This window comes from Mustela lutreola, chromosome X, assembly GCF_030435805.1.
Source record: "Mustela lutreola isolate mMusLut2 chromosome X, mMusLut2.pri, whole genome shotgun sequence".
Classification (NCBI taxonomy): Eukaryota; Metazoa; Chordata; class Mammalia; order Carnivora; family Mustelidae; genus Mustela; species Mustela lutreola.
In genome coordinates this window covers 42353397-42375797 of record NC_081308.1, presented here as the reverse complement: position 1 = coordinate 42375797, position 22401 = coordinate 42353397, and the positions used below count along the sequence as shown (strand labels likewise).

At 50.9% G+C, this 22401-nt stretch overlaps 1 protein-coding gene across 5 annotated transcripts; it reads left to right on the top strand.

Moving 5' to 3' along the window:
* Positions 1–4889: 4889 nt before the first annotated feature.
* Positions 4890–14446, top strand: SLC38A5 (solute carrier family 38 member 5). Of its 5 annotated transcripts, none has more exons than XM_059158154.1 (16): positions 4890–4996; positions 6425–6478; positions 6565–6634; positions 7054–7169; positions 7267–7340; positions 7969–8061; positions 8186–8264; positions 10284–10366; positions 10657–10715; positions 10814–10951; positions 11161–11240; positions 11862–11962; positions 12223–12338; positions 13150–13294; positions 13389–13492; positions 13975–14446. In XM_059158154.1, the coding sequence occupies exons 2-16, from the start codon at positions 6426–6428 to the stop codon at positions 14074–14076; spliced, it is 1413 nt and encodes a 470-aa protein (XP_059014137.1). In that variant the 5' UTR covers positions 4890–4996; position 6425; the 3' UTR covers positions 14077–14446. The 5 variants fall into 5 exon arrangements, with proteins under 5 accessions (XP_059014137.1, XP_059014134.1, XP_059014136.1 ...); XM_059158151.1 differs by having other exon boundaries at positions 6559–6634; XM_059158153.1 differs by having other exon boundaries at positions 4907–4996; positions 6363–6478; positions 6559–6634.
* Positions 14447–22401: the final 7955 nt, after the last annotated feature.

The window sequence follows — 22401 nt, the reverse complement described above, 5'->3', positions numbered from 1 at the left end:
GTATATAAATATACTGATATCTATACACATTTACTTATTAAATTAACTGTACTAATTTAAATGTACCATTATATGTGTAAATATATAATGTTATGTCAGGTGGCGATAAAAGCTATGAAGACAAAGTAGGGTGAAAGGGATGGAGAGTAAAAGAGGGGTTGGGTTGCTCTTTTATTTATTTATTTTTAAATATTTTATTTATTTATTTGAGAGAGCACGCAGCACACAAGCGGAGGGGAGGGGGAGGGGAGTGTGAGAAGCAGACTTCCCCACGGAACCCTAGGCGGGGCTCAATTCCAGGATCCCGGGATCATGACCCCAGCCGAAGGCAGATGTTTAACCGACTTAGCCACCCAGGTGCCCCTGAGTTGCTCTTTTAGACAGCATATAATCCGGGAAGACTTCTGAAGAGGTGGCATTTGAGCTGAGACCTAAAGGGAAATGCACCCTAGGAGTAGAGAGGAGGAAGAGCATTCCAAGCACAGGCAACACCAGGGGCAAAGACCCTGAAGTGAGAACAAGCTTGGTGAGTATTCAAAGAACCAAGGACTGATTCACCGAGAAATACCGAACTTCACTAGGCAGGAATTTTGTCCTGTCTTGTTTGTGGCTGCCTTCCGGCCCTACAAGAGGGCCGGGCAGACAGGTGGCGTTCAGCAGACCGGTGGCATTCAGCAGACCTTTGTTGATTGAACCTGCTCTTTTGTTGCTTGATTCCTTTATTCTTTCCTCCGTGGTGCATTCTGCATTTATGCGGGGGTACTGGATGGTGTAGACAGATGGGCAGAGACAGGAAGAGAAGCACTTCCCTGAGGAGTCCCCTAGAGCTGGGAGGAAGCAAGAGCCAGTCAGCAGTGCTCCAGGGCCTTGTGGGGGCGGTGGGAACACAGCTCCCCTGCGGAGGTGAGCAAGTGTGAGAAAGCAAGGGTTCAAGCCACCTGGCCGCTGCTCCACAGTGAGGAGGGGGTGCCAGGCATTGGGGGGCCCATGTTCACCCTGTGGGATGCTTCCCACGTCCTGTTTTCTTGCCTCTCACAAAGAGGATGTTTAATTTTTTTGCAAAGCAACTTGCTTCCTCCAGCAGAGCTGGGGGAATTGGGGGAAAGGATCCAGGCTCTGAACTCCCCAGGCTTTTCCCGAAGTAGGGTGTCGGCCTGCAGCTCCCACCCGGCACCCCACTGAGTGTAAAGGTGTCCTCCCCTCAGCCTTCTGAAGAGGTCAAGGAGCGGGGAGCTGCCAGGCCAGCTCTGTACCGCGGAGGGCATCTTACTGGGGGAGGGAAATACGGGGGTGGTCCAGGTGCAGGGGACCAGACGCAGACTCAAAAAGCCTTGCTGCCCAGGAGCTGCTTTGAGGGACGGAAGAGTCTCTCAGTGGGGAGCCTGCATGAAAGGAGAGATTAGAATCCTAAATGCAGCCCAGTAGGGGGTTGCTTTCGCAGGCGGAGAAGAATCCATCAATTCCTTTCCCAAGTCTGTTATTGAGCAATTACGGTGGGTCAGGCTTTGTTCTAAGTGCTTTACCTGTATTCTTTCGTTCAGTCTTCCTAGGGGCCCTAAGAGTTCGATGTTATTTTGCCCCGCGGCAGGGCATGGGGGAAGCGTCAACCCCGAGGTTTCAGAACTTGCTCCAGACCACACAGCTCGGAAGTGGCTGAGACGGGAAAGCTCACGCTGTTAACTGCTTTGCTCTGTGGCTCCCTCCCCTGAAGGCGGGTGAGCAGTGACCTGTTTTAATGAAAAGCAGGGATCTGCTTCTAAGAACTGACGGGAACCCAACCTGACTTCTAATAGACTCGATCGGAATCCCAAATGTCACACAAGGGTCTGCTTTACCGAACCCACGAAAGCCTCAAATGACCCCATGAAAGAACCTACTTCGATGAACTAACAAAGCATTCTTATCCCTGGCACAGACTCAAGGCCTCGGTCAAGCTTAAAGACATCTGTTCCTTCTAAAGCAAGCTGCCCTCCCTCCGCCGCCAGATTTCACTTTCCCTTTGTTTTCCCTCTTACCAGCGTCTGTTGAACACTTGCCATTTGCCCTGAAACGTAGGGAAGCTGTGGGGCGCAGGGCTGGATGAAGTTTCGTCTCTCCCCTGAAAGAGGTCACTTGGCAGAAATAAAAAGAAAAATGATGATAATATGACACCGGATAAGGGGCATTTATTGAGCACCTGCTGTGTGCCTGGTGGCCTGGACTGGGGGAATGTTGCAGGGCCTAAGAAGGCCCTGGGAGGGCAGGCGGCTGAATGATCTTGATCGGAGCAGGAAGCTGCTGCTGGGATGGGGTAGGTGGGGGCATCTGTTTTCTTGTCCAAGGTACACTAGATCTTTGGACAGGACGCTTTGACTTTTCTTGAAACCTAGACACCTGCTTAGCCACCTCTCCCCCTCGCCATCCCCCCCCCCCCAGCTCCCAACCCACATTCCATAGCCATGAAGGCCAAGGCCTCTGCCAACAGGTGCCTCTTTCCCTGGCTGGCCTGGGTCACAGATGTGTAATGGCTCTGGGGGAGGAGGAATATGAGAGGAGAGAGACATCAGAACAGGCCAGGGTAGACAAGGGAAGTGTGTGTGTGTGTGTGTGTGTGTGTGTGTGTGTGTGTACGCGCTTGCGCACGCATGCACGCATGCCCTATGGGTGTTTCTCTTGGGGCCACTGCATGGTCCTATGGTGGTTCCTTTGAGATGTATTTTCTGGATATTTTCTTTGTCACAATAGTTAAACGTCCTCTCTGCACCCCTGCTTTTCCTGTCCATGCACCTGCATTAATGGTGTGTTTAGGACACGTTCCCTACACGTTTCTTCTGACTTGATTGGCCCATGGCTCTGTGGATTCATGGCTGTGTGTGGCTGTGTGTGTGGATGAGATGGCATGTGTGACTGTGACTACAGCTTCTCTGGACAGTCATGTCTGCCCGTGAATGTCCCTCTTTGTGACGGGAGAGCCCTATGTGGTCACATGGGGTCACAAGGTCACACATGAGTTCGCAGGAACAGAGGTACCATTATGGGGCCTGAATCTGGACATGGCCTTCAGGATTGTCTGAAGCGGGAACCATCTGTACAAGAGACCCTGGCCCCCATCCCCGCCACCCCACTCCTCCCGCGGATGTTGCCAGCTGTATGAAAGCCTATCTGTGCGCTCCGTGTGTGTGACATGCATGTTGGCTCCCCGGGGTAGGGCTGTTGAGTCCGTGAGTCTGGAGTGGCTGGAGATCGGTGTGGGCCTGTCCTGCGTCTGTCTGTGTTCTCTGGCTGCGAGGCTCAGGCTGTGGGCAATGATACCTTGTCATGGGAGGTCATTTGGTGCAGCTGTGAGTATGGGACCCATATACACCAAGGCCTGGGCTCTCCAGGTGCAGTCTCTGTCCGGCCGTATTCTCTAGTGCGTGGCTGTGGGTCTGGATGCAGGTCCGTACTTCTGCGGGTGGTGGTGAGTGGGCCTCCGGATTCTGAGCCCTGGATGAGGTTGTGGTCCCTCAGTGCGGGAGGCTATCTCTCCTGCTGTGGGGAAGTTAACGCCCCGTCCCTTACCCTCCTCTGACAGACTGCGGGTAGGGTGGGGGCATCTAGGCTAGCTTTGAAGCCCCAGCCAGCCCCTGGCCTTTCCGGGAATTCTCTGCTCCCTGTGGGGGGTGGGCAGGAGGGTGAAGAGGCCCTGACAGAGAGGCCTGTTGTCCTTCAGGACCTCCAGCAGCCTGGTTGAAGTTGGGCCTGGACCCCAAGTTCAATCTGCCTGACTTTGCAGGAGACATATGGCTTGCCTGGGACAGACATGCCTGTCACATGCTTGGATGGGAGTGAACAGACAGACCCACATATAAGGCAGACACACAGACAGTGGGGCTCCTCAGTTAGGGTGTGTACACACCCCACCCAATGCCTGGGCTGGGGTCCAGGACTTCAGGGCGTGCCCTGTTTGCAACACACACTCCCCACCCAACCACAGATGCCCCCCCCCCCCCGCTGCTCTCTGGGGACCCCCCCAAGATCTAGGGTCCATTTTTTTGGCTAGGCTAGGCTATCTTTCCATCTGTGTGAGGTCCATCTATAGTGGCCTGGCTATGTCTACCCCTGTACCTGTCCCCTGCTGCTCCTGGGCCTGTCCATCCATCTGCCTGAATCAGCCTCTCTTCCTCTCTCTCTCTCTCTGCCTATTGTCCTCTGTCCCTCTAGGTGTCTCCCTGCCTCAGCTTCTTCCTCTGTCCCCTTGTCTCTCCAGGCTGGTGTGTCTGTTCCCAGCCTCTGGGGATGTGTCTGGCTGTGTCCACCTATCTGCCAGTGTGTCTTCTGTTTACTACTGGGCCTGACTGCCTGTTGCCTTCCTCCAGATCCTTATATGGACCTACCTCCTGTCTCTGAGTCTGTTCGTACCTCTCTTTCTCCCTACAACTGCCCCTCTGCCTCTCTACTGCTCCTGCACCACACGGCTGTCTTTTCAGTCCTCCTGTCGTCTGTCTTCGTGTTGTTTCTCCGGCCCGCCTATCCCTATTTTGTGATTTTTTTTCTCTTCCGATCTCCGCTCTCTGCATCTTTTCCCTCCATCTGTCCCTCCCCGCTGGGTGTCTGATCTCTGCGTCAGCGGCCTCTGCCTGCCCGTCCCTCTCTCTAGGTGTGGACCTATTCCGTCAGTCTTTCTGTGCACCTCTCCCCCGACTCAAGGCCGCCCTCCCCCACACCTGGGTCTCTCTCCACGTGGGTCCAGGTGAAGGAGAGAAGCGCCCGCCTCCCCCACCCCCTTTCCTCCGCCCAGAGCCAGAGGGAGGGAAACTGAATTAAAATTAAAAGTTCTTCCCAGAAAAAAAAAAAAATAATCCGCGGGCCAGATGCGGCTCGGGCTGCGCTGATTAGCCACCTAGCAAGCGCGGCGGAGCTGATTGGCTGCAGGGCGGGGCGGGGGCAGGGTCCGCGGCGGGGGAGCCGCGCCGGCCGTGGGGTCCCAGAGCCCTAGTGAGTTACTGCCGCTTCACGAGCTGAGAGGAGCAGGGAGGTGAGGAGGGGGCGCTGGCCGGGGTGGGGCTCCGGAGACCCCGAGGCACCAGGGGGGATTCCGAGAGAGGTTTCCTGGGGGGAGGCATTCCCTGGAGACCTTTTTAGCGCCAGCGGGGAATTGAATGGGAAGTGGGGGGTCTTTTTGGTGCCTTGCTCCCAGGAAATGAATTCAGAAGTGGTTGAGAGTCTGCAGAGAGTGCTCGCGACTGAGGATGGGGCTCCTTGAGAGGCGTCCCCTTCCCAGGACAGGGATTCGGGGCTTGGGGAGGGGGTTTTCCCCGGAGCAACTTTTAGCTATGATAGGGACCTTGCATGGGGGTTTCTGTGACACTGCACTCCCAGGAAGGGAGCTCTGGACTGCGGGTTTCCTCGGAGACACTCCATGCAGAAGACGGGGCTCCAGGCTCGCTTGGGGATTGTGGACGGCCCCCACCCCCAAGAAACGCATCCGGCTTTGGGAGGGGGTTTTCGATGAAGGTCTCAGAGACAGCACATCATCAGAAGGGGAAATTCGGGCTCAGGGCAGGTTCCTGAGACACCCAAGACCAGGGTCTCCAGTCTGCAAGTGTCTCTAAGTTACTTCTGCCAGGAGAAGGAGTGTTTGAGACTTGATGGGGGCCTCAGAAAAATACTTCTCTAATTCCTAAACAGGGGATTAAATGGGGGATCCCTGGGTCACTTGTATCCCTGGAAGGAGGCTCCGTTTGGGGAATTGTCTTTGTCTTCTAGTGAGGATATTTAGAGTTGTGACAGAGAGCAGTTTGCAGTCTGGGGTGAGGGCCGGCTAGGGTCTTCAAGCCCGCTCCCTGCCCCCCTCCAGCTTCTTCAACAGGTTGCATCAGCTCCGGACTCAGGCTGGGGGCCCAGGCTGGGAGGAGGGGGGGGTAGGGGGCATTAGGAGGGGTGGGGCAGCCATCCGACACGTGTCCCTGTAAGGAGTGAGATGCTTGGCCAAGCGGTGAGGGTGGAGGGAGTGGGGGGGGGTGCGGGGGGCAGCAAGGAAAGAGGCAACAAGAGAGACTGAGTGAGTGTGGGGTGTGGGAGGAGAGGCTATCCCAGCTTCAGACGGCCATCTCGTCTGCTGTGAGCTCTCTCTCTCTCTCTTTCTCAATCTCTCTCCCCCCACCCCCTGTATTTGTCTCTTGCTGTCCTCTTTTTCTGCTTGTCTGAGTAACTGTTGGCATCTCTCCCCCTCCGATTCCCTTCTCCGCCTCCCATCTCTTCCTCTGTCGCTCTCACTGTTGTCTTCACGTCTCTCCATTTATCTCCCTGTTTCTGATCCTCTGCTCCCGTTTCCCGTGCTTCATCTCCGTTTCTCTGGTTCTCCATCTGTCTCTCTCTGATCCTCTACCCCCTTCATTCAGCTCTCCCCACTTTGTAGCCGTCCCTCAATCTCTGATCCCCCGCCCCCTTTCCCTGCCCACAGCATGGAACTGCAGGATCCCAAGATGAACGGAGCCCTCCCTGCGGATGCTCTGGGGTGAGTCCGGGGCCCAAGAGGGACGAGGACAGGGGTGAGAATTACCCTCTCACCAGCCCTGATTTCTCTGCCCTGTCCAGCTACAGGCAGGAACGGGAAGGTTTCCTGCCCAGCCATCCTCCTGCTCCTGGGAGGAAGCCAGTCGAGTTCATGGATGTGAGTGACCTCACACAATCTGCCCCAGCTTCACCTTGCCCAACTCATCTCTTCCCCTACTGTTCCCTTTTCCTTGGGCTTCCCTGCCTAGCAATTTCCTGCCCCAGCAGCTCCGGGTCCCCAGCTGCTCCCCTCCCTAGCTGTTTGGCCTCTGATGGCTGCTCCGCCCTCCCCTGTTCCTCTCCACTTCCAGCTGCTCCCCTCCGAAGTTTCTCCCAGCTCTTCCTTCCCAGCTCTTGCTTTTCCAGCTTCTCCCTGGCTTCACCTCCGTTTCCTTCCTAGCCTCCGTCCTTTGGCCCTTCTTGGGCTTCTCCCCACCCCAGTCACTTCTCCCCTGGTCTTTCCTGGGCCCCAGTCCTGGTCTCCTTACGTGGTCTCCCTCCCCACGTGTTACCCCGGCCTTGCCCCTTCCCCCACAGTTTGAGGGGAAGACGTCATTTGGAATGTCAGTGTTCAATCTCAGCAACGCCATCATGGGCAGTGGCATCCTGGGGCTGGCCTATGCCATGGCCCACACCGGGGTCCTCTTCTTCTTGTGAGTCCAGGGCAGCCTGTGGGGGTCGGGGCAGGGGTGCTGTGTGGGGCAAGCCGGAGGCCTGGGGGCCAAGTCTGAGCTGTGAGATCTGTCATAGGGCCTTGCTGTTATGCATCGCACTTCTGTCTTCATACTCCATCCATCTCCTGCTGACCTGTGCTGGTGTTGTAGGTAAGGCCTGGAGCTTGACCCGCGGCTTGGACCCCAGACTCTGGACCTACCCCTCTGACCTAAGACCCTAGACCTCAACCTGAGCCCTAGATTTTGAACATACCCCACTGAACATACCATACCCCTGATCTTGGACCCAGAACCCCAGACCCCAGCCTCAACTCCCTGGACTCCAGCTCTCAGACAGCTCGTCGGCCCCCAGAACTTAGCTGGGCTCCCAGATCTCCCACCTCCCAATCCTTACCCCTCAGTCTGGCACCAGACCTCATTTCTCCGACTCTCCCCACAACCAGATTACTGCACTTTGCTTCTAAGCCCCACTCCCCAGTCTCCAACTCCCCCTAACTGTGGAAGCCAGCCCCACAACCCCAAGATACCCACTACCTACTACCCACCTCCAGCCCCCAGCCTTCTGCCTGGTCACAGAGCCCACCTCCCAGGCTCTACCTCAAGCCCACCCCAAACTGTTTACCCCTCACCTCCAGCTTCCATCAGTAAGACCCAATTACCCCCAGCACCCAACTCTTCAGCAACCTGAGCCTTGGGCCACCCCCCTCCACACCTCCTCACCCTGGCCTGACCTCCTGGACCCACAACCCATTCCCTCCTGTCTCTCTCCCTACCCCAGGCATCCGAGCCTATGAGCAGCTGGGACAGAGGGCGCTGGGGCCTGCGGGGAAGGTAGTGGTAGCGGCGGTCATCTGTCTGCACAATGTTGGGGGTGAGGACTCTGGGAGGTAGGGGATCAGCTCCGGGGAAGAGGGTGGGGTGGGGTGGGCTTCCTCAGGTTGGGCTGGGGGGATGAGGGGAATCCTTCTGCTTATACCTCCCCCCACCTGCACCAGCCATGTCCAGTTACCTGTTCATCATCAAATCCGAACTTCCCCTGGTTATCGGCACCTTCTTGGACATGGACCCCGAGGGGTGAGTGAGCAACACCCCTTGGCCGGCGGGTCATTGACCCTACCTGTGTGGTCTGGCTGCTGTCTTCACCTCTGTGCCCAGCTGACTCCCAGGGCAGGCCGGTGTGATTCTTCCGTTTTGTGAGACCAACAGCACACATGACCATTGCTCTGACCATCCAGCAGACCACGGGGTGGGGGTGTGGATTTCAGTGACTGTTGATTTGGCTGATTCTGTAAGGTAGCCGATTCCATATGTCCAGTCGCCTCCGAGGCTGACTGTGTGACTATCCATATCAAGCATACCAAAGCTCTGTGGGTTTGGTTCTGAACTGTTGTACTAGCAGATTCTCTACAGCTGTGTCCTGTGTGCTGTGATTCCAACCATGGGTGTCTGACATTCACTTACTCTGACTTTTCCCCTGTCCAGTGGATTCTGTTGGATTCCGGGTCCCTCGGGCTGGCGAAATCTGTCTGGCTGGAAGTGTGAGCATGCGATGTACTGTGGGGCCAACTCTGTCTATGTGATTGACTCCAACTGTATGCACCAGTAGGCTCCCATCTCTGTTTAATTTAGCAGTCATTTTTTTTCCTGGCAAGTTCCTTCTGGCTCTGTGCGTGTGTGTGTGTCCACTGGACTATGGTTCTAACCACGTGTGTTTGACCACTGTTATGAGTACTCATCTAGTTGACGGTATGTTTGATTTTCGATCCATCTGCTGGCTGACTCTGTTGAGCTGTTTGTATATGACGGCTGCCTATATCCTCTTAGATCTTCGGTTTGACTCTGAAACCGTTTAGGTAGCTGACAACCTGTGTGACTAGGTGTTTCTGATTATTATAATTAGCTCCCAGCAGCTATATGGCCAAAGGTGCTTTGTCGGTTCATTTCTGTGTCACTGTGTATATGAGATGGTGTGTGAATGCCTGGAACATAATAGGCAATTTGTACAATTCTTTGTGAACAAATGAGTGGTTTTTCAGCCAGTTCTGTATTAATTGTCTTGCCTAAGCACCCACCTCCAATATCTGTACAGATCCTACTTTTTCTTAAAGATTTTATTTATGTGTTTGACAGAGACACAGTGAGAGAGGGAACACAAGCAGGGAGAGTGGGGAGAGGGAGAAGTAGGCTCCCCTGCGGAGCAGGGGGCCTGATGTGGGGCTTGATCCCAGGACTCTGAGATCATGACCCTACCTGAAGGCAGACACTTAACGACTGAGCTACCCAGGTGCCACCCCCATAACTTTTTCTTTGAGCTTGGTTCCAACAAAAGCTGGCTAATTTTGCCTCTATTTCGGTCTTTGGCTGGTGGTCAAGTTGGCCCAGCAACTCTTATGGCTCAACACACCTTGAGCTGTTCAAACAACCACCTGTGTCTTTTTTTTTTTTTTAAAGATTTTATTTATTTATTTGACAGACAGAGATCACAAGTAGGCAGATAGGCAGGCAGAGAGAGAGGAGGAAGCAGGTTCCCTGCCGAGCAGAGACCCTGATGCGGGGCTCGATCCCAGGACCCTGGGATCATGACCTGAGCTGAAGGCAGAGGCTTTAACCCACTGAGCCACCCAGGCGCCCCACCTGTGTGTCTTTCTGACCTCTTGTCTGACTTTGCACCATTGCTGGATCGTCAGGCTGTTGTTTGACCCATCAGATGCACCAGGATCAAGGCTCACTCTGTGTGTGGTGCTGTGTGTTGGACTGCAGGAGTCTTGCTGGTTTAGGGTACTATCTGCCCATCTGGTTCTATGTCCACTCGACAGCACGGTTTTGTCCGGCTGTGTGTGTGTGCGTGTGTGTTCTTAGCTGTGTCCCTTTGACAGGTTTTGACTAAGAGTCTGATTATCTATCTGGCTGTTTCTGTGAATCCCGTTGTGCCATTTGTCACCGTGACGGCCTGAATGACTTCTCGCGGCTGTGGTGTCAGCTCAGCTCCCCTGACTGCGGGCAGAAATCCGTCCGTTCGGCTATCTTCTATGAGTGTCTGCCTGAGAGTTTCTTTGGCAGGCAACTAGTCACTGTGTTCACCTGTCTCCCTAGGGGCTGGTTCTTGAAGGGAAACCTCCTCATCATCATTGTCAGTGTGTTAATCATCCTGCCACTAGCCCTCATGAGACACTTGGGTAAGAGGCTTCCTGTGTTGGTCATTGGATAGTGGAGTTAGAGAAGGGGAGTCAGATGGAGAAAACTTCCCATTTTCCAGGGCTGTGAAATATCGGGGAGAGCTTATGGGAGGTGGGCTTTAACAGATGAATAGGAGTTTGCTATGGAGGGCAGGCTGGTCCAGAGAGAAGTAAAAGCTTGTGCAAAAGGGTGGCCTAATTAGGGGAAGATAGCCTGAAAGGCCAAGCTAGGGCTTGATATTTGCTATGGGGCGGGGGTCCCTTGATTTCTAAGACTCTGTTTGTTGCAGGCTACCTGGGGTATACCAGTGGTCTCTCTTTGACCTGTATGCTGTTTTTCCTCATTTCGGTGAGTCCAAGGGAGAAGGACATGCAAAAAGTGAAGAAGGAGTTTGGAACATTGCGACACAGTCTTCTCCATGACCTCGCTTCCCCACCCTCCCCCAGGTCATCTACAAGAAGTTCCAGCTTGGCTGTGCTGTAGGTCTCAATGAAACAGCAGTGGAGAGCAAGAATCCCCCAGGCCTTCCCATCCAGGGTCTCAACAGGAGCTGTGAGGCCCAGATGTTCACTGTTGACTCCCAGGTGGGGGCGCAAGCCTGTGTATGGAGCTTCCACCACACTGAGGCGCTCTGGTCTTGCCCTCCAGTGCACTCCGCTCAGAATGGGGCCAGGCATTGGCCATCCAGGGCTTCCACATGTCTGATACAGCGGGCAACAATGGGGCCAGGGGGTGGGGGTGGGGGGGAGAGACCCCTGGAGGTTCTAATATCTGGTGTGGACCATTTCCCTAGATGTTCTACACGGTGCCCATCATGGCTTTTGCCTTCGTCTGCCATCCCGAGGTGCTCCCCATCTACACAGAGCTCTGTCGGTGAGTGGGCCGGCAAGTGAGCAGAGGTGATGCGGTAGTCCTCACGTCCCACAGTCCCTAGGAGGGTAGTCCTGGTGTTGTAGCTTGATCAGGCTAGATCATGCGGGGGGAAGGGTTTGAGGTGGCCTTGGGGGTGGGGTACAGGGCAGTGACTTTCTACTGATGAGGGCTTAAAGATTCTACTTTTAACATCCTGTACAAGCATGAAAGGGCAGAGTGGGGAGGCAGAAATGTTCTGATGAAGGGGTAGCAGGCGTGGTTGGGGAAGGGGAGGTGGGGATCCTCAGAGAGAGGAGGGTATGGGTGGACAAAATGAGGGGCAGAGAGGATATGTTGGAGGGACGTGTGGATGATTAGATGGGGGGGCACAGCATGGAGGTCAGATGCGAGGGAGAGGCAGAGATGGTCAGAGGGGATAGACAAAGATGGTCGCATGGTGTGAGATGGATGGACAGAGGGAGGCTTGGCTAGCCACACAGGCGAGGTAGAGACAGGCCTCCCAGTGTGTACCAGCTAAACATCTGCTCTGGAAGAAGGGGACTCTGGAGGGTGTGGGCTTCTTCTGAGGGGCACCAAGTCCAGCGGTCTGGGCATGACCCATCCATAACCTCTATGACTCAGGCCCTCCAAGCACAGAATGCAAGCGGTGGCCAATGTATCCATTGGGGCCATGTTCTGCATGTATGGGCTCACGGCGACCTTCGGATACCTCACCTTCTACAGTGAGTGGGGCTGCGGCCAGGGTGGGGTGAGCTGGAGCAGGGACTGGGTAGACCACTGGGGCAGGAGCCCTGGTGGTTTGCCTCCGTGCCCTGGACCCATCAGTTTCCAAAGAGAGGGTGCGTGTCACACATTGTAGATTTCGTTGCCTAGCATGTGCGTATGGGGACATGTGTGCGTGTGTGGGCATGTGTGTTTCCGGGACGCTGGTCCTGGTGCTCCCACCTCATCCTGCATCCCGTGCCCCATGTCCATGGTCCAGATAGCGTGGAGGCGGAGATGCTGCACATGTACAGCCAGCAAGACCTGCTCATCCTCTGTGTGCGCCTGGCGGTACTGCTTGCGGTGACTCTCACTGTGCCGGTTGTGCTGTTCCCTGTACGTGGGGTCGAGGTCGAGGGGTAGGGGTGCATGGAGCCGAGCTATGTGCGTGGATGGGTGGAGGGTGGAGGCATGGGTGTTTGGCTGGGGGGCAGAGATGGGAGTGGATGGGTGGATGGAGGAGACGGGGTGGCCAGATAGGGAAGGCAGAGTTGTTGGATGGACAGAGGAGGCAAAAATAGATTGTCAGACAGAAAGGGGACATTGGTGGCAGGACAGAGAGAACCAAGGAGGGGAGGAGGGGTAGTCTGTCGGAGGGAGGAGGCACCAGATGTCTGGCTAGACAGAAGAGGGAGGCTGGAATAGTCAGACAGGCTAAAGGCAGAGAGAGATGGACAGTCAGAATAAAGAGACAGAGATGGACGGCATCCCTTAGGAAGGGTAGAGGCAGAAATAGTGAGGCGTGAGAACAACCAGGCTCTCAGATGGGAAGGTGGGGTGACTAGACAGAGGAAGCAGGTAGAGGTGGCCAGAGGGAAAGAGAGGCAGGGATCTCAGACAGAGTGGAAGGACAGGAGGGTGGGGTCAGAGGGAGGCAGATATTCCAGAGAGCGGGTACAGGCATCGAGGGGTGATTGGACCGAAGGGAGAGGCATGGATTGTCAGAAGGGTAGCCGGATGCTCTATCGGAAGGATGCTCAGACCAGGTGGACATGGAGATGGTCAGACAGAGGGGGGATCAGGGACCTCACACGGGGTGGAGGCACAGACAGATGCTCAGAGGGTAGAGTTTTATCCAGATGACCCCACGGAGGGGGGGCAGCAGAACTTGAGCCCTGACTGGTGTCCCACCCCACTCTGACCGCAGATCCGCCGGGCCCTGCAGCAGCTGCTCTTCCCAAGCAGAGACTTCAGCTGGCCACGACATGTGGCCATAGCCCTGATCCTGCTTGTCTTGGTCAATGTTCTTGTCATTTGCGTGCCGACCATCCGGGATATCTTTGGGGTTATTGGTCAGTACCCGCGACCCCAGTCCCAGACCCCACCTCATATGGGCCTTATACTCCAAACTTCCATTGACTTCTGCTCCTCTTGCTTGGCCTCCAGGGTCCACCTCGGCCCCCAGCCTCATCTTCATCCTGCCTAGCATCTTCTACCTCCGCATCGTGCCATCTGAGGTGGAGCCCTTCTGCTCCTGGCCCAAGATCCAGGTGAGCATTCTAGGGGAGGGCCGGGGGCAAGAGGGAGCACTCTGAGGAGGGAGCTGCCCAGGATGGCCAGAGAGCAAAGGAACATCTTCAGGAGGGGGATGGGGGAGAGGAGGGAAGATGGTCTGGAAGAAGGAAAGAGGTTGTTTTGGGAAGGGGCTGAGCGGACTGAGCACCAGCAGGGTCTGCCGAGACAGGAGGCATTCCATAGCCGGATGGAAGGAGGGCCATTGGAGGGTCGTTGGAGGGCCATTAGAAGAGGGTTGGGAGCACTTTCAAGGAGGATGAAGGAGAATGCTCTCTGAAGTGTTCTGGAAAGATGGAGAATTCTTGGGAAGGGGCTGGTGTTAAGGAAGGGGAGGGAACAGGAGGGTCAGGAATGAATGGGGTACTCTGGAGGGGACGGAGGGCTTGAGGAATATTTCCAGGAGGAGCTCTGGTGTGGAGGGCCAAGCAGCCCCATCTTCTCTCCCTCTCGTTCACAGGCTCTGTGTTTTGGTCTCCTGGGGGTCCTCTTCATGGCAATCAGTCTAGGCTTTATGTTTGCCAACTGGGCCACGGGCCAGAGCCATGTGTCTGGACACTGACCTTGCCCTGCTCCACCCTGGGCCCCTGTGCGCATGCTCCCATGTGTGTGGAGGACGATGGGGCCGCTCTCCAGGGTCCCTCAAGTCTGGCTCATGGAGGTGGCTGGTTCCCATTAACGAGGCTCTTGGAGGTGGTGGGGGCCATGGAGGTTGCAGAGTGGTCCGCTTCCTTCCTCCCCAGGGATGCTGAGCTCGGATCATGGCCCTAAGCCCAGCCCAACCCAACCCTAGGGGGACGAGGAGACTGGGTCCTTGGGGGGAATCCCTGCCCCACCCCGCCCAGTCCTTTTTGCCTCTCCTGGCAGAAGCTGTTTGTCAGGATCACCCTCAAGCTAAAGGGGAAGAATAAAGATGCCGAATTGCAACTCCCGTCTCTGCCTTCTGATCTCTTTCTAAGTCTTCCTGGGGACACCTGGCTCCCTGGCTTGGTTCAGACAAGCCCTGAGGGTAAACAAGCCCTGAGCGTAGGATTGAACTGGCTCTGGAACATTCACTCACTTGTCCGTCCACTCCTTCGGTAACTTGCTACCCAACTTGTACTTTTGTTCATTTTCTCATTCCAGAAACCTCTACTGAGAGCCTCCCGGGTGCCAGGCATTGTTTTGGGTTCTGGGGTTTCGATAGTGCATCAAGCGGACCATAATCCCTGTAGTTGGTGTTCTAGCACCAAAGTAGGCAAACCATGACTCTCCCAGGCCAACTGCAGCAGCCTCTTTCTAGGGCCACTGAGCCAAGAATAGCTTGCACACTTCTAAATGATTAGGAAAAAAAAAATTCAAAGAATAATAATTTGTGACACTTGAAAATGATGAAATTTAAATTACAGTGTCTGATCTTGTATGGGAATGCAGATCTTCTACGGGAATGCAGTAATGCCTGTTCACTTACATATACACATTGTTTATGGTTCTTCCATGCTAGAACAGCAGGGCTGAGGAATTGCAACAGAGACCACATGGTCCACCAAGCCTCAGCTCTTTATGATCTGGCCCTTTTCAGAAAAAGAAAATTGCTGATCTCTGATGTAGCAGAAAAGAGGAAAAGAGATAAATCATTTCTGATAAAGATGAGCACTGTGAGGGGCTCCTGGCTGGCTCAGTTGGAGCTGGAGCATAGGACTCTTGATCCTGGGGTTGTGAGCTTCTTGGATATAGAGATGACTTAAAAGTGAAATCTTTTTTTTTAAAGCTTTTATTTATTTATTTGACAGAGAGAGGGATCCCAGGCAGGCAGAGAGGCAGGCAGAGAGAGGGGGAAGCACGCTCTTCGATGATCAGAGAGCCCTATGCGGGGCTCGATCCCAGGACCCTGAGATCATGACCTGAGCTGAAGGCAGAGGTTTAACCCACTGAGCCACCCAGGTGCCCCTTAAAACTAAAATGTTAAAAAAAAATGATAGGCATGGTTGGGAAAAGAAGTAATGTTGAGTGTGGTGCTGGGGAGGTGGGGAGCCACTGACAGGGTTGTCAGGGAGGACTCATTGACAAAAAGACTGGGAGCTGCATCCTAGATTGGGCGGAAGGAGCGAGTCCTGTGGTTATTTAGATAAAATGTTGTAGGCAGAGGCAGCAGCAAGTGCAAAGACCCTGAGGTAGGAGCCAGCATGGCAGTTTTGCTGTCCCACTGGCAATGTATATGAGTGCCGATTTCATAGCAGCCTGGGTCATGAGACATGGATTCTTGCCAACCTACTAGATGAAAATAGTATTGCTGTTAAAATTCATGTGTGTTTTTCTTTATGAAAGACATTTCTGGGTGTTTGAGAGACTTTTATTTATCTTCCCAGATAACTTTTAATGCACATGCAGGCTACTACAGATAATCTTTCTTCTCTCCACATTTAGACACAGGACAGCTGGCTGTGGTTGATTCATACTGTAGGCTCCTTATTTCACGCTTCTTCATGCCTTACTGCCTGTAACTCAGCTCAACGCTCAATTTAAGCTCAGTAAGCCTGCTTTTAAAGAACATGGCTAGCTTGTAATTCCAGTACTTGGACTTACAAATGCAGGTGTACATATTTAACACTGACAAGAAGAGATCATCCTCTCAACGAGGTTTCTTTTTCTTTAATTAAAAAAACTTTTTTTTTGTTAACATATAATGTATTATTAGCCCCAGGGGTACAGGTCTGTGAATCACCAGGTTTACACACTTCACATCACTGAGGTTTCTGGCAGAGCAAAGTCTAAAAAAAATGGGTTATTTTAAAGAATTGTTTACCATGCCCAAGTTTAAAAATTTTACATATTCGGGACTCCGGGTGGCTCAGTTGGTTAAGGTTAAGCATCTGCCTTCAGCTCCAGTCATGGTCCCAGGGTCCTGGGATTGAGCCCCACGTCAGGCTCCTTGCTTGGTGGAATCTGCTTCTCCCTCTGCCTGCTGCTCCCCCTCTAATTTTTGTATAAGGTATGAAGTTTAAGGGGATGCTTTCTTTCTTTTTTTTCTTTGCCTATAGATATTGAGTTGCTCCAGCACCATTTCTGAAGACAATTCTTCCTCTACTGAATCGCTGTTGTATTATTTTCTTTTTCTTTTTTTAAGTAAGCACTATATCCAACATGGCACCCCAACTCAGGACCCCAAGATTAAGAGTTGCATTTTCTGCCAGCTGAGCTAGCCAGGCGCTCCTTCCTTTTGTATATTGTAAAAATTCAGTGTGGAACTATTTCTGGGTTTTCTATTTTGTTCCATTGATCTATGTGTTTTATTATTTCCCCAATATCCCTAATATTGATTCCTGTAGCTATATAAGTATTGTAATTTGGTAGGTAATTCCTCCCATTTTTTTTCCATAATTGTTTTAACTATTCTAGTTTGTTTGCCCTTACATATGAATTTTAGAATAATCTTATTTACAATATTTCTGGGTTTGGGGACACCTGGCTGGCTCAGGTGGTAGAGCAGATGACTTTTTTTTTATTGAGGTATAATTGACATATAACATCAGTTTTGAATGTACAACATAATGATTCAATATTTGTATATATTGTGAAATTATCACCACAATAAGTCTAGTTAAACATCTGTCATCAAACACAGTTACAAAAATTTTTTCTTATGATGACAACTTTTTTTAAAAAAGATCTTATTTACTTATTTGACACAGAGAGAGACAGCAAGAGAGGTAACACAAGCAGGAGGAATGGAGGAAGGGAGAAGCAGGCTTCCTGCTGAGCAGGGAGCCTGATGTTGGACTTAATCCCAGGACCCTAGGATTGTGACCAGAGCTGAAGGCAGACGCTTAACTGACTGAGCCACCCTGGTGTCCCAATAATAGCGTGTTTTGCTGTAATGAATACTGAAATGTACTTTAAAATCATGGTAAGTGGGCCAGAAAAGTGTGGTAGGCAGAATAAGTGCCCCGCACTGACCGTGTTCTCAATCCTAATCCCTGGAACCAGTGAATATGTTGTTACATGGGGAGGGAATGGAAGTTGCAGGTGGACCTAAGTTGCTAGACCTTAAAATAGCTTCTCCTGGGTTATCTGGGTAGGTCCAGTGTAATCACAACCCCTTGTAAGTGGAAGAGGGTTTGAGAAAGAGATGAGGATGGGAGCAGGGTCAGAGAGATGTTATGTGTTTGCTTTGAGGAAGGAAGAAAGGGGGCCCTAACCAAGGAATGTGGGCAGCTTCTAGAGACCAACAGCGAGGAAATCGTTTTCTCTTGAGCCTCCAGGAAGGAACACAGCTTGCAAACACCTTGATTTTAATCCAGTGAGACGCGTTTTGGATTTCTGACCTACAGAAGTATAAGATAATACATTTGTGGGTTTTAAAAAAAATTTTTGTAATTTATTGAAGTAATGTCTGTACTGAACGTGGGGCTTGAACTCATGACCCCAAGATCAAGAGGAATGTGTTCTTCCAACAGAGCCAGTCAGGTGCCCCCAAATTTGTGTTGTTTTAAGCCACCAAGAATGTGGTAATTTGTCATAAGAGTGATAGAAAACTAATACACCCAGAAACAGATTAGTGAAACAAAATAGAAGGATGAGAAACATACCTATCTATACACATTCATTTCCAAGTGGGCAAAAGATGGGTTATCTACCAAATGATGGTTTGACAAGTGTCTATCCATTTGGAAAAAATAAAGATTAAATTCTTACCTTATTCTATGTAAGATAATAAAGTCAAGAAAAATTAGAGGTTTAAATGTAAAAATGTAAATTCATAAAGCACTAGAAGAAAATTTAGGAAATACGATGAATCTTGAGGTGGCAGAGGCATTTCTTTGCATTACACCAAGGCTGTGAGCAATAAATCTGCTATATTTAAAGATATAAAACCGAAAAACTCCTCTGAGTCAAAAACCATCATAAACAACAATCTGAAAGGGTTAATTTGAGGGAAAATGTTGAAACACTATAAGGGAGAAAAAACCATTTTCCTTCTACCCTTCTGGGTTTTTGGTTGGGGCTTTGTAACAAAAGACAGATTAATAAGAGAAAAACAAATAGAAGGCTATTAACACGTGTCTCCAAATCGATGGTAGAGACTCAGGGATGAGTAACTCAAAGAGCTGGCTAGAGCTTTGGGTTTATATAGCAATTTGGACTCCTAACAGGAGAAAGGGAGTTTGGGCGCTTCTGGGTTTGGGAGGCAAGTTATGGGGAAGTGACCTGTGAGGTGTGGTAAACAAGGATAAGGTTTGTTATGCAGATTTAAGCCATTGCTTTCTCTATTGATCAGTGTTTCTTAAGATTTAGACTCCTGCACTTCCAGGGGGGTGGGGGGCAGACACCCTTACAAATGGAAATTTCCTTTGTAAATGTAAATTTCCCTTAGATATGGTAGATATGATAACATCTATTGTTTCTAGAGCTTCTGTCTGCCATTACTCAAAATAATCAGCTCAAAGTCATGGTTATGCCAAAGAGGTATATTTTGGGGTGGCATATTCTGGTCCCCTACAATATGCAATAAATTAAAAGTAACTATCGCTATTATATAACGAAGCTTTTGTAGATCAATAAGAGAAACTGGAGTAACTCAATGAAAAAAGTCAGGCAATGGCGTTACTTCGCATTATGGTATGAAGGATTAAGAAGTAGGTAGTATGAAAGAAATCAAGGAAATGGAGGATGGATTGCAGAAGTTTCAACATCCATCTAGTAGGAGTTCCAAAAAGAATAGAAAAGTGGAGAGAGGGGCGCCTGGGTGGCTCAGTCAGTTAAGCATCTGCCTTCTGCTCAGGTCATGCCTGCATTCCAGAGTCCTGGGATCAAGCCCTACATCGATGGGCTCCCTGCTCAGTGGGAAGCCTGCTTCTCCTTCTCCCACTCCCCCTGCTTCTGTTCCCTCTCTCCCTATGTCCCTGTTAAATAAATAAATGAATGAATAAATAGTGGGGAGAAGACAATATTTGAAAAAATAATGTTCTAGAATTTTCTGAGCTGGAAAAAAGACATGAATCTTCAAACTGAAAAGAGCCACTAAATTCTAAGCATGATTGACACACATACACACAGTGCACCCCACCCCACAACAACCTAAAAATAAAATTTCTAGGTTAAAGATAAAATCCTTAAGGATAAAAAGAAAATCCTGAATGGTCTCAGAAGAAAAGAGAGAAGAGAGAATATAGTAGGGAAGTTCTTCAAAAAGCTGATGAGAAACAACTTTGAACCTCTATTTGTATATCGAGCCAAGATGATTCAGCTGAAAGGAAAATATTTCAGAAAATTCATCACACACCTACCCCTTCTGAAAAGATTGTTAGGGTATATGGTCCAGCAGAAGAAAAAAAATGGATTAAGGAGCAACAAGTGGGTTCTAGTAAGCAATGGCGAGGGGAAAAATAGTAACATTCATCGATAAGTCTAAATAAGTTTTGATTGTAAATTTTGAAAGTCACAATCTTTTTTTAAAAGATTATTTATTTATTTATTTGACAGAGATCACAAGTAGGCAGAGAGGCAGGCAGAGAGAAACACTGTAGGCTACCTGCTGAGCAGAGAGCCTGATGCAGGGCTTTATCCCAGGACCCTGGGATCATGACGAAGACAGAGGCTTTAACCCACTGAGCCACCCAGGTGCCCCTGAAAATCCCAATCTTTTTTTTTTAATATTTTATTTATTTATTTGACACAGAGAGAGAGAGAGTGAGAGAGCACAAGCAGGGGGAGTGGCAGACAGGCAGGCAGAGGGAAAGGGAGAAGCAGGCTCCCTGCTGAGCAAGGAGCCCGATGTGGGGCTCGATCCCAAGACCCTGAGACCATGACCTGAGCTGAAGGCAGACGCTTAACTGACTGAGCCACCCAGGTGCCCCTGAAAATCCCAATCTTTTTTTTTTTTTTTTAAAGATTTTATTTATTTATTTGTCAGAGAGAGAGCGAGCGAGAGCAAGCGAGAGCGAGCACAGGCAGACAGAGTGGCAGGCAGAGTCAGAGGGAGAAGCAGGCTCCCTGCAGAGCAAGGAGCCCGATGTAGGACTCGATCCCAGGACGCTGGGATCATGACCTGAGCCAAAGGCAGCTGCTCAACCAACTGAGCCACCCAGGCATCCCGAAAATCCCAATCTTGAACTAAAATTCCAGGTGATATAAACATGGGAGGTCATGGGAGAGGCAAGAAAGAAAAGAGAGGTTCTTCTGTTGTTTAAGGGACGAATGTAGATGCTCATTAATGACCGAACTCGAGAACAGCTAAGAGTACTCACCTTTCAGAGTGCAAACTCTGGAGCCATACTGCGTGGCTTCAAATTCTGTCTCCTCAGTTTACTAGTTGTGTGATCTTGTGTAAGTCACATGATCTTTCTGTGCCTCAGTCTACTTAAGAGTGAACTGAGGATGGTTATTGAACTCATTGGGTGGCTGTGGTGATCAAATGAATTAATATATGTAAAGCACTTAGAAGAGCACCTGTCATGTGGTAAGTGTTATTGTTGTTGCTGCTGTAAGTAATGACTTAAATTGTCTGTTAAAATGGAAGGGCAGGGCCTCCTGGGTGGCTCAGTCTGTTAAGCGTCTGCCTTCAGCTTAGGTTGTGATCTCGGGGTCCTGGGATCAAGCCCCCTGTCAGGCCCTCTGCTCAGCAGGGAGTCTGCTTCTCCCTCTCCCTCTGCCCCTTCTCCTGCTAGTGCTTTCTCTCTCTCTCTCTCTCTCTCTCAAATAAATAAATAAATAAATAAAATCTTAAGAAAAAAGAATGGGAAAAGGAAGATTTTCTTGCAACAGGTAAAGGAGAACACCTGAGGTATTTTCAAAGCAGTCTCCCCAAACAACAAAGCCACGTTGGTTTCAAGCTAAGAGTGCAGGACTCCTGGGTGGCTCCTGCCTTTGGCTCAGATCATGATCCCAGAGCCCTTGGTTTGAGCCCCAAATCAGGCTCCTTGCTCCATCAGAAGCCTGCTTCTCCCTCTCCCACTCCCCCTGCTTATGATCCCTCTCTTGTTGTATTGCTCTCTGTCAAATAAATAAATAAAATCTTAAAAACAAATAAGCTAAGAGAGTGCATACATATTTATGAAGGGGCTTGCACAATGGGGAATACAGCACAGAACTGAGGCAAAAGTCATCTTAAGGTGACTGAGCCCAGGTCAAAGCCATGGGGACCCACAAGGGCTAGCTAGCATCATTGCTTCTCTGGCACCAGACAGTCCAGTATCTGAGTGCTTAAAGGGGTTTAGATCCTGCAAAGATACCTCAGTGTGCGTCAGGTTGATATAGAGAACAAAAGCAAAATAAGTCTAGAAAAAAGACTTCTTTACAATTCATAGCCCATTGACAAGTACTTGGACAGGCAGAGTGAACTTCCTCAAGGAGCTCAGCTGCTTCAATGTTAATACTTGGCTAGAGGCAAAAGGCAGCCTTAGCTTGACTTTAGCCTGACCCCCAGGATCCTGTAAGTCTTCTTTAACATATAAACATCCCTTTGGGGCACCTGGGTGGCTCAGTGGGTTAAGGTCTCTGCCTTTGGCTCAAGTCATGATCCTGGGGTCCTGGAATCGAGCCCCAGCCCTGAGTCGGGCTCTCTGCTCAGCGGCGAGCCTGCTCCACACCCCCACCCCCTACTGCCTGCCTCTCTGCCTACTTGTGATCTCTGTCCGTGAGATAAATAAATAAAATATTTTAAACATCCCTTTGGAAACTTCCTTGATCTCTACCCTTCTTGGGTCCTTCCTGCGCAAGATACATGTAAGCAGTCATCCTCCAAGCATAGGCTCGCCGATATCCATCTGAAGGGTCTCATGACTAAGGTTGAACTAGACAGTAGTAAATGACCTTATCTTCAACAGCGGCCCCTCAAGGTCCAAAAACCTTGCTTCCAAATTCCTGAGCGACTTCCGCTGTAGCTAACTCCCTCCCAACTTGAAAGTAT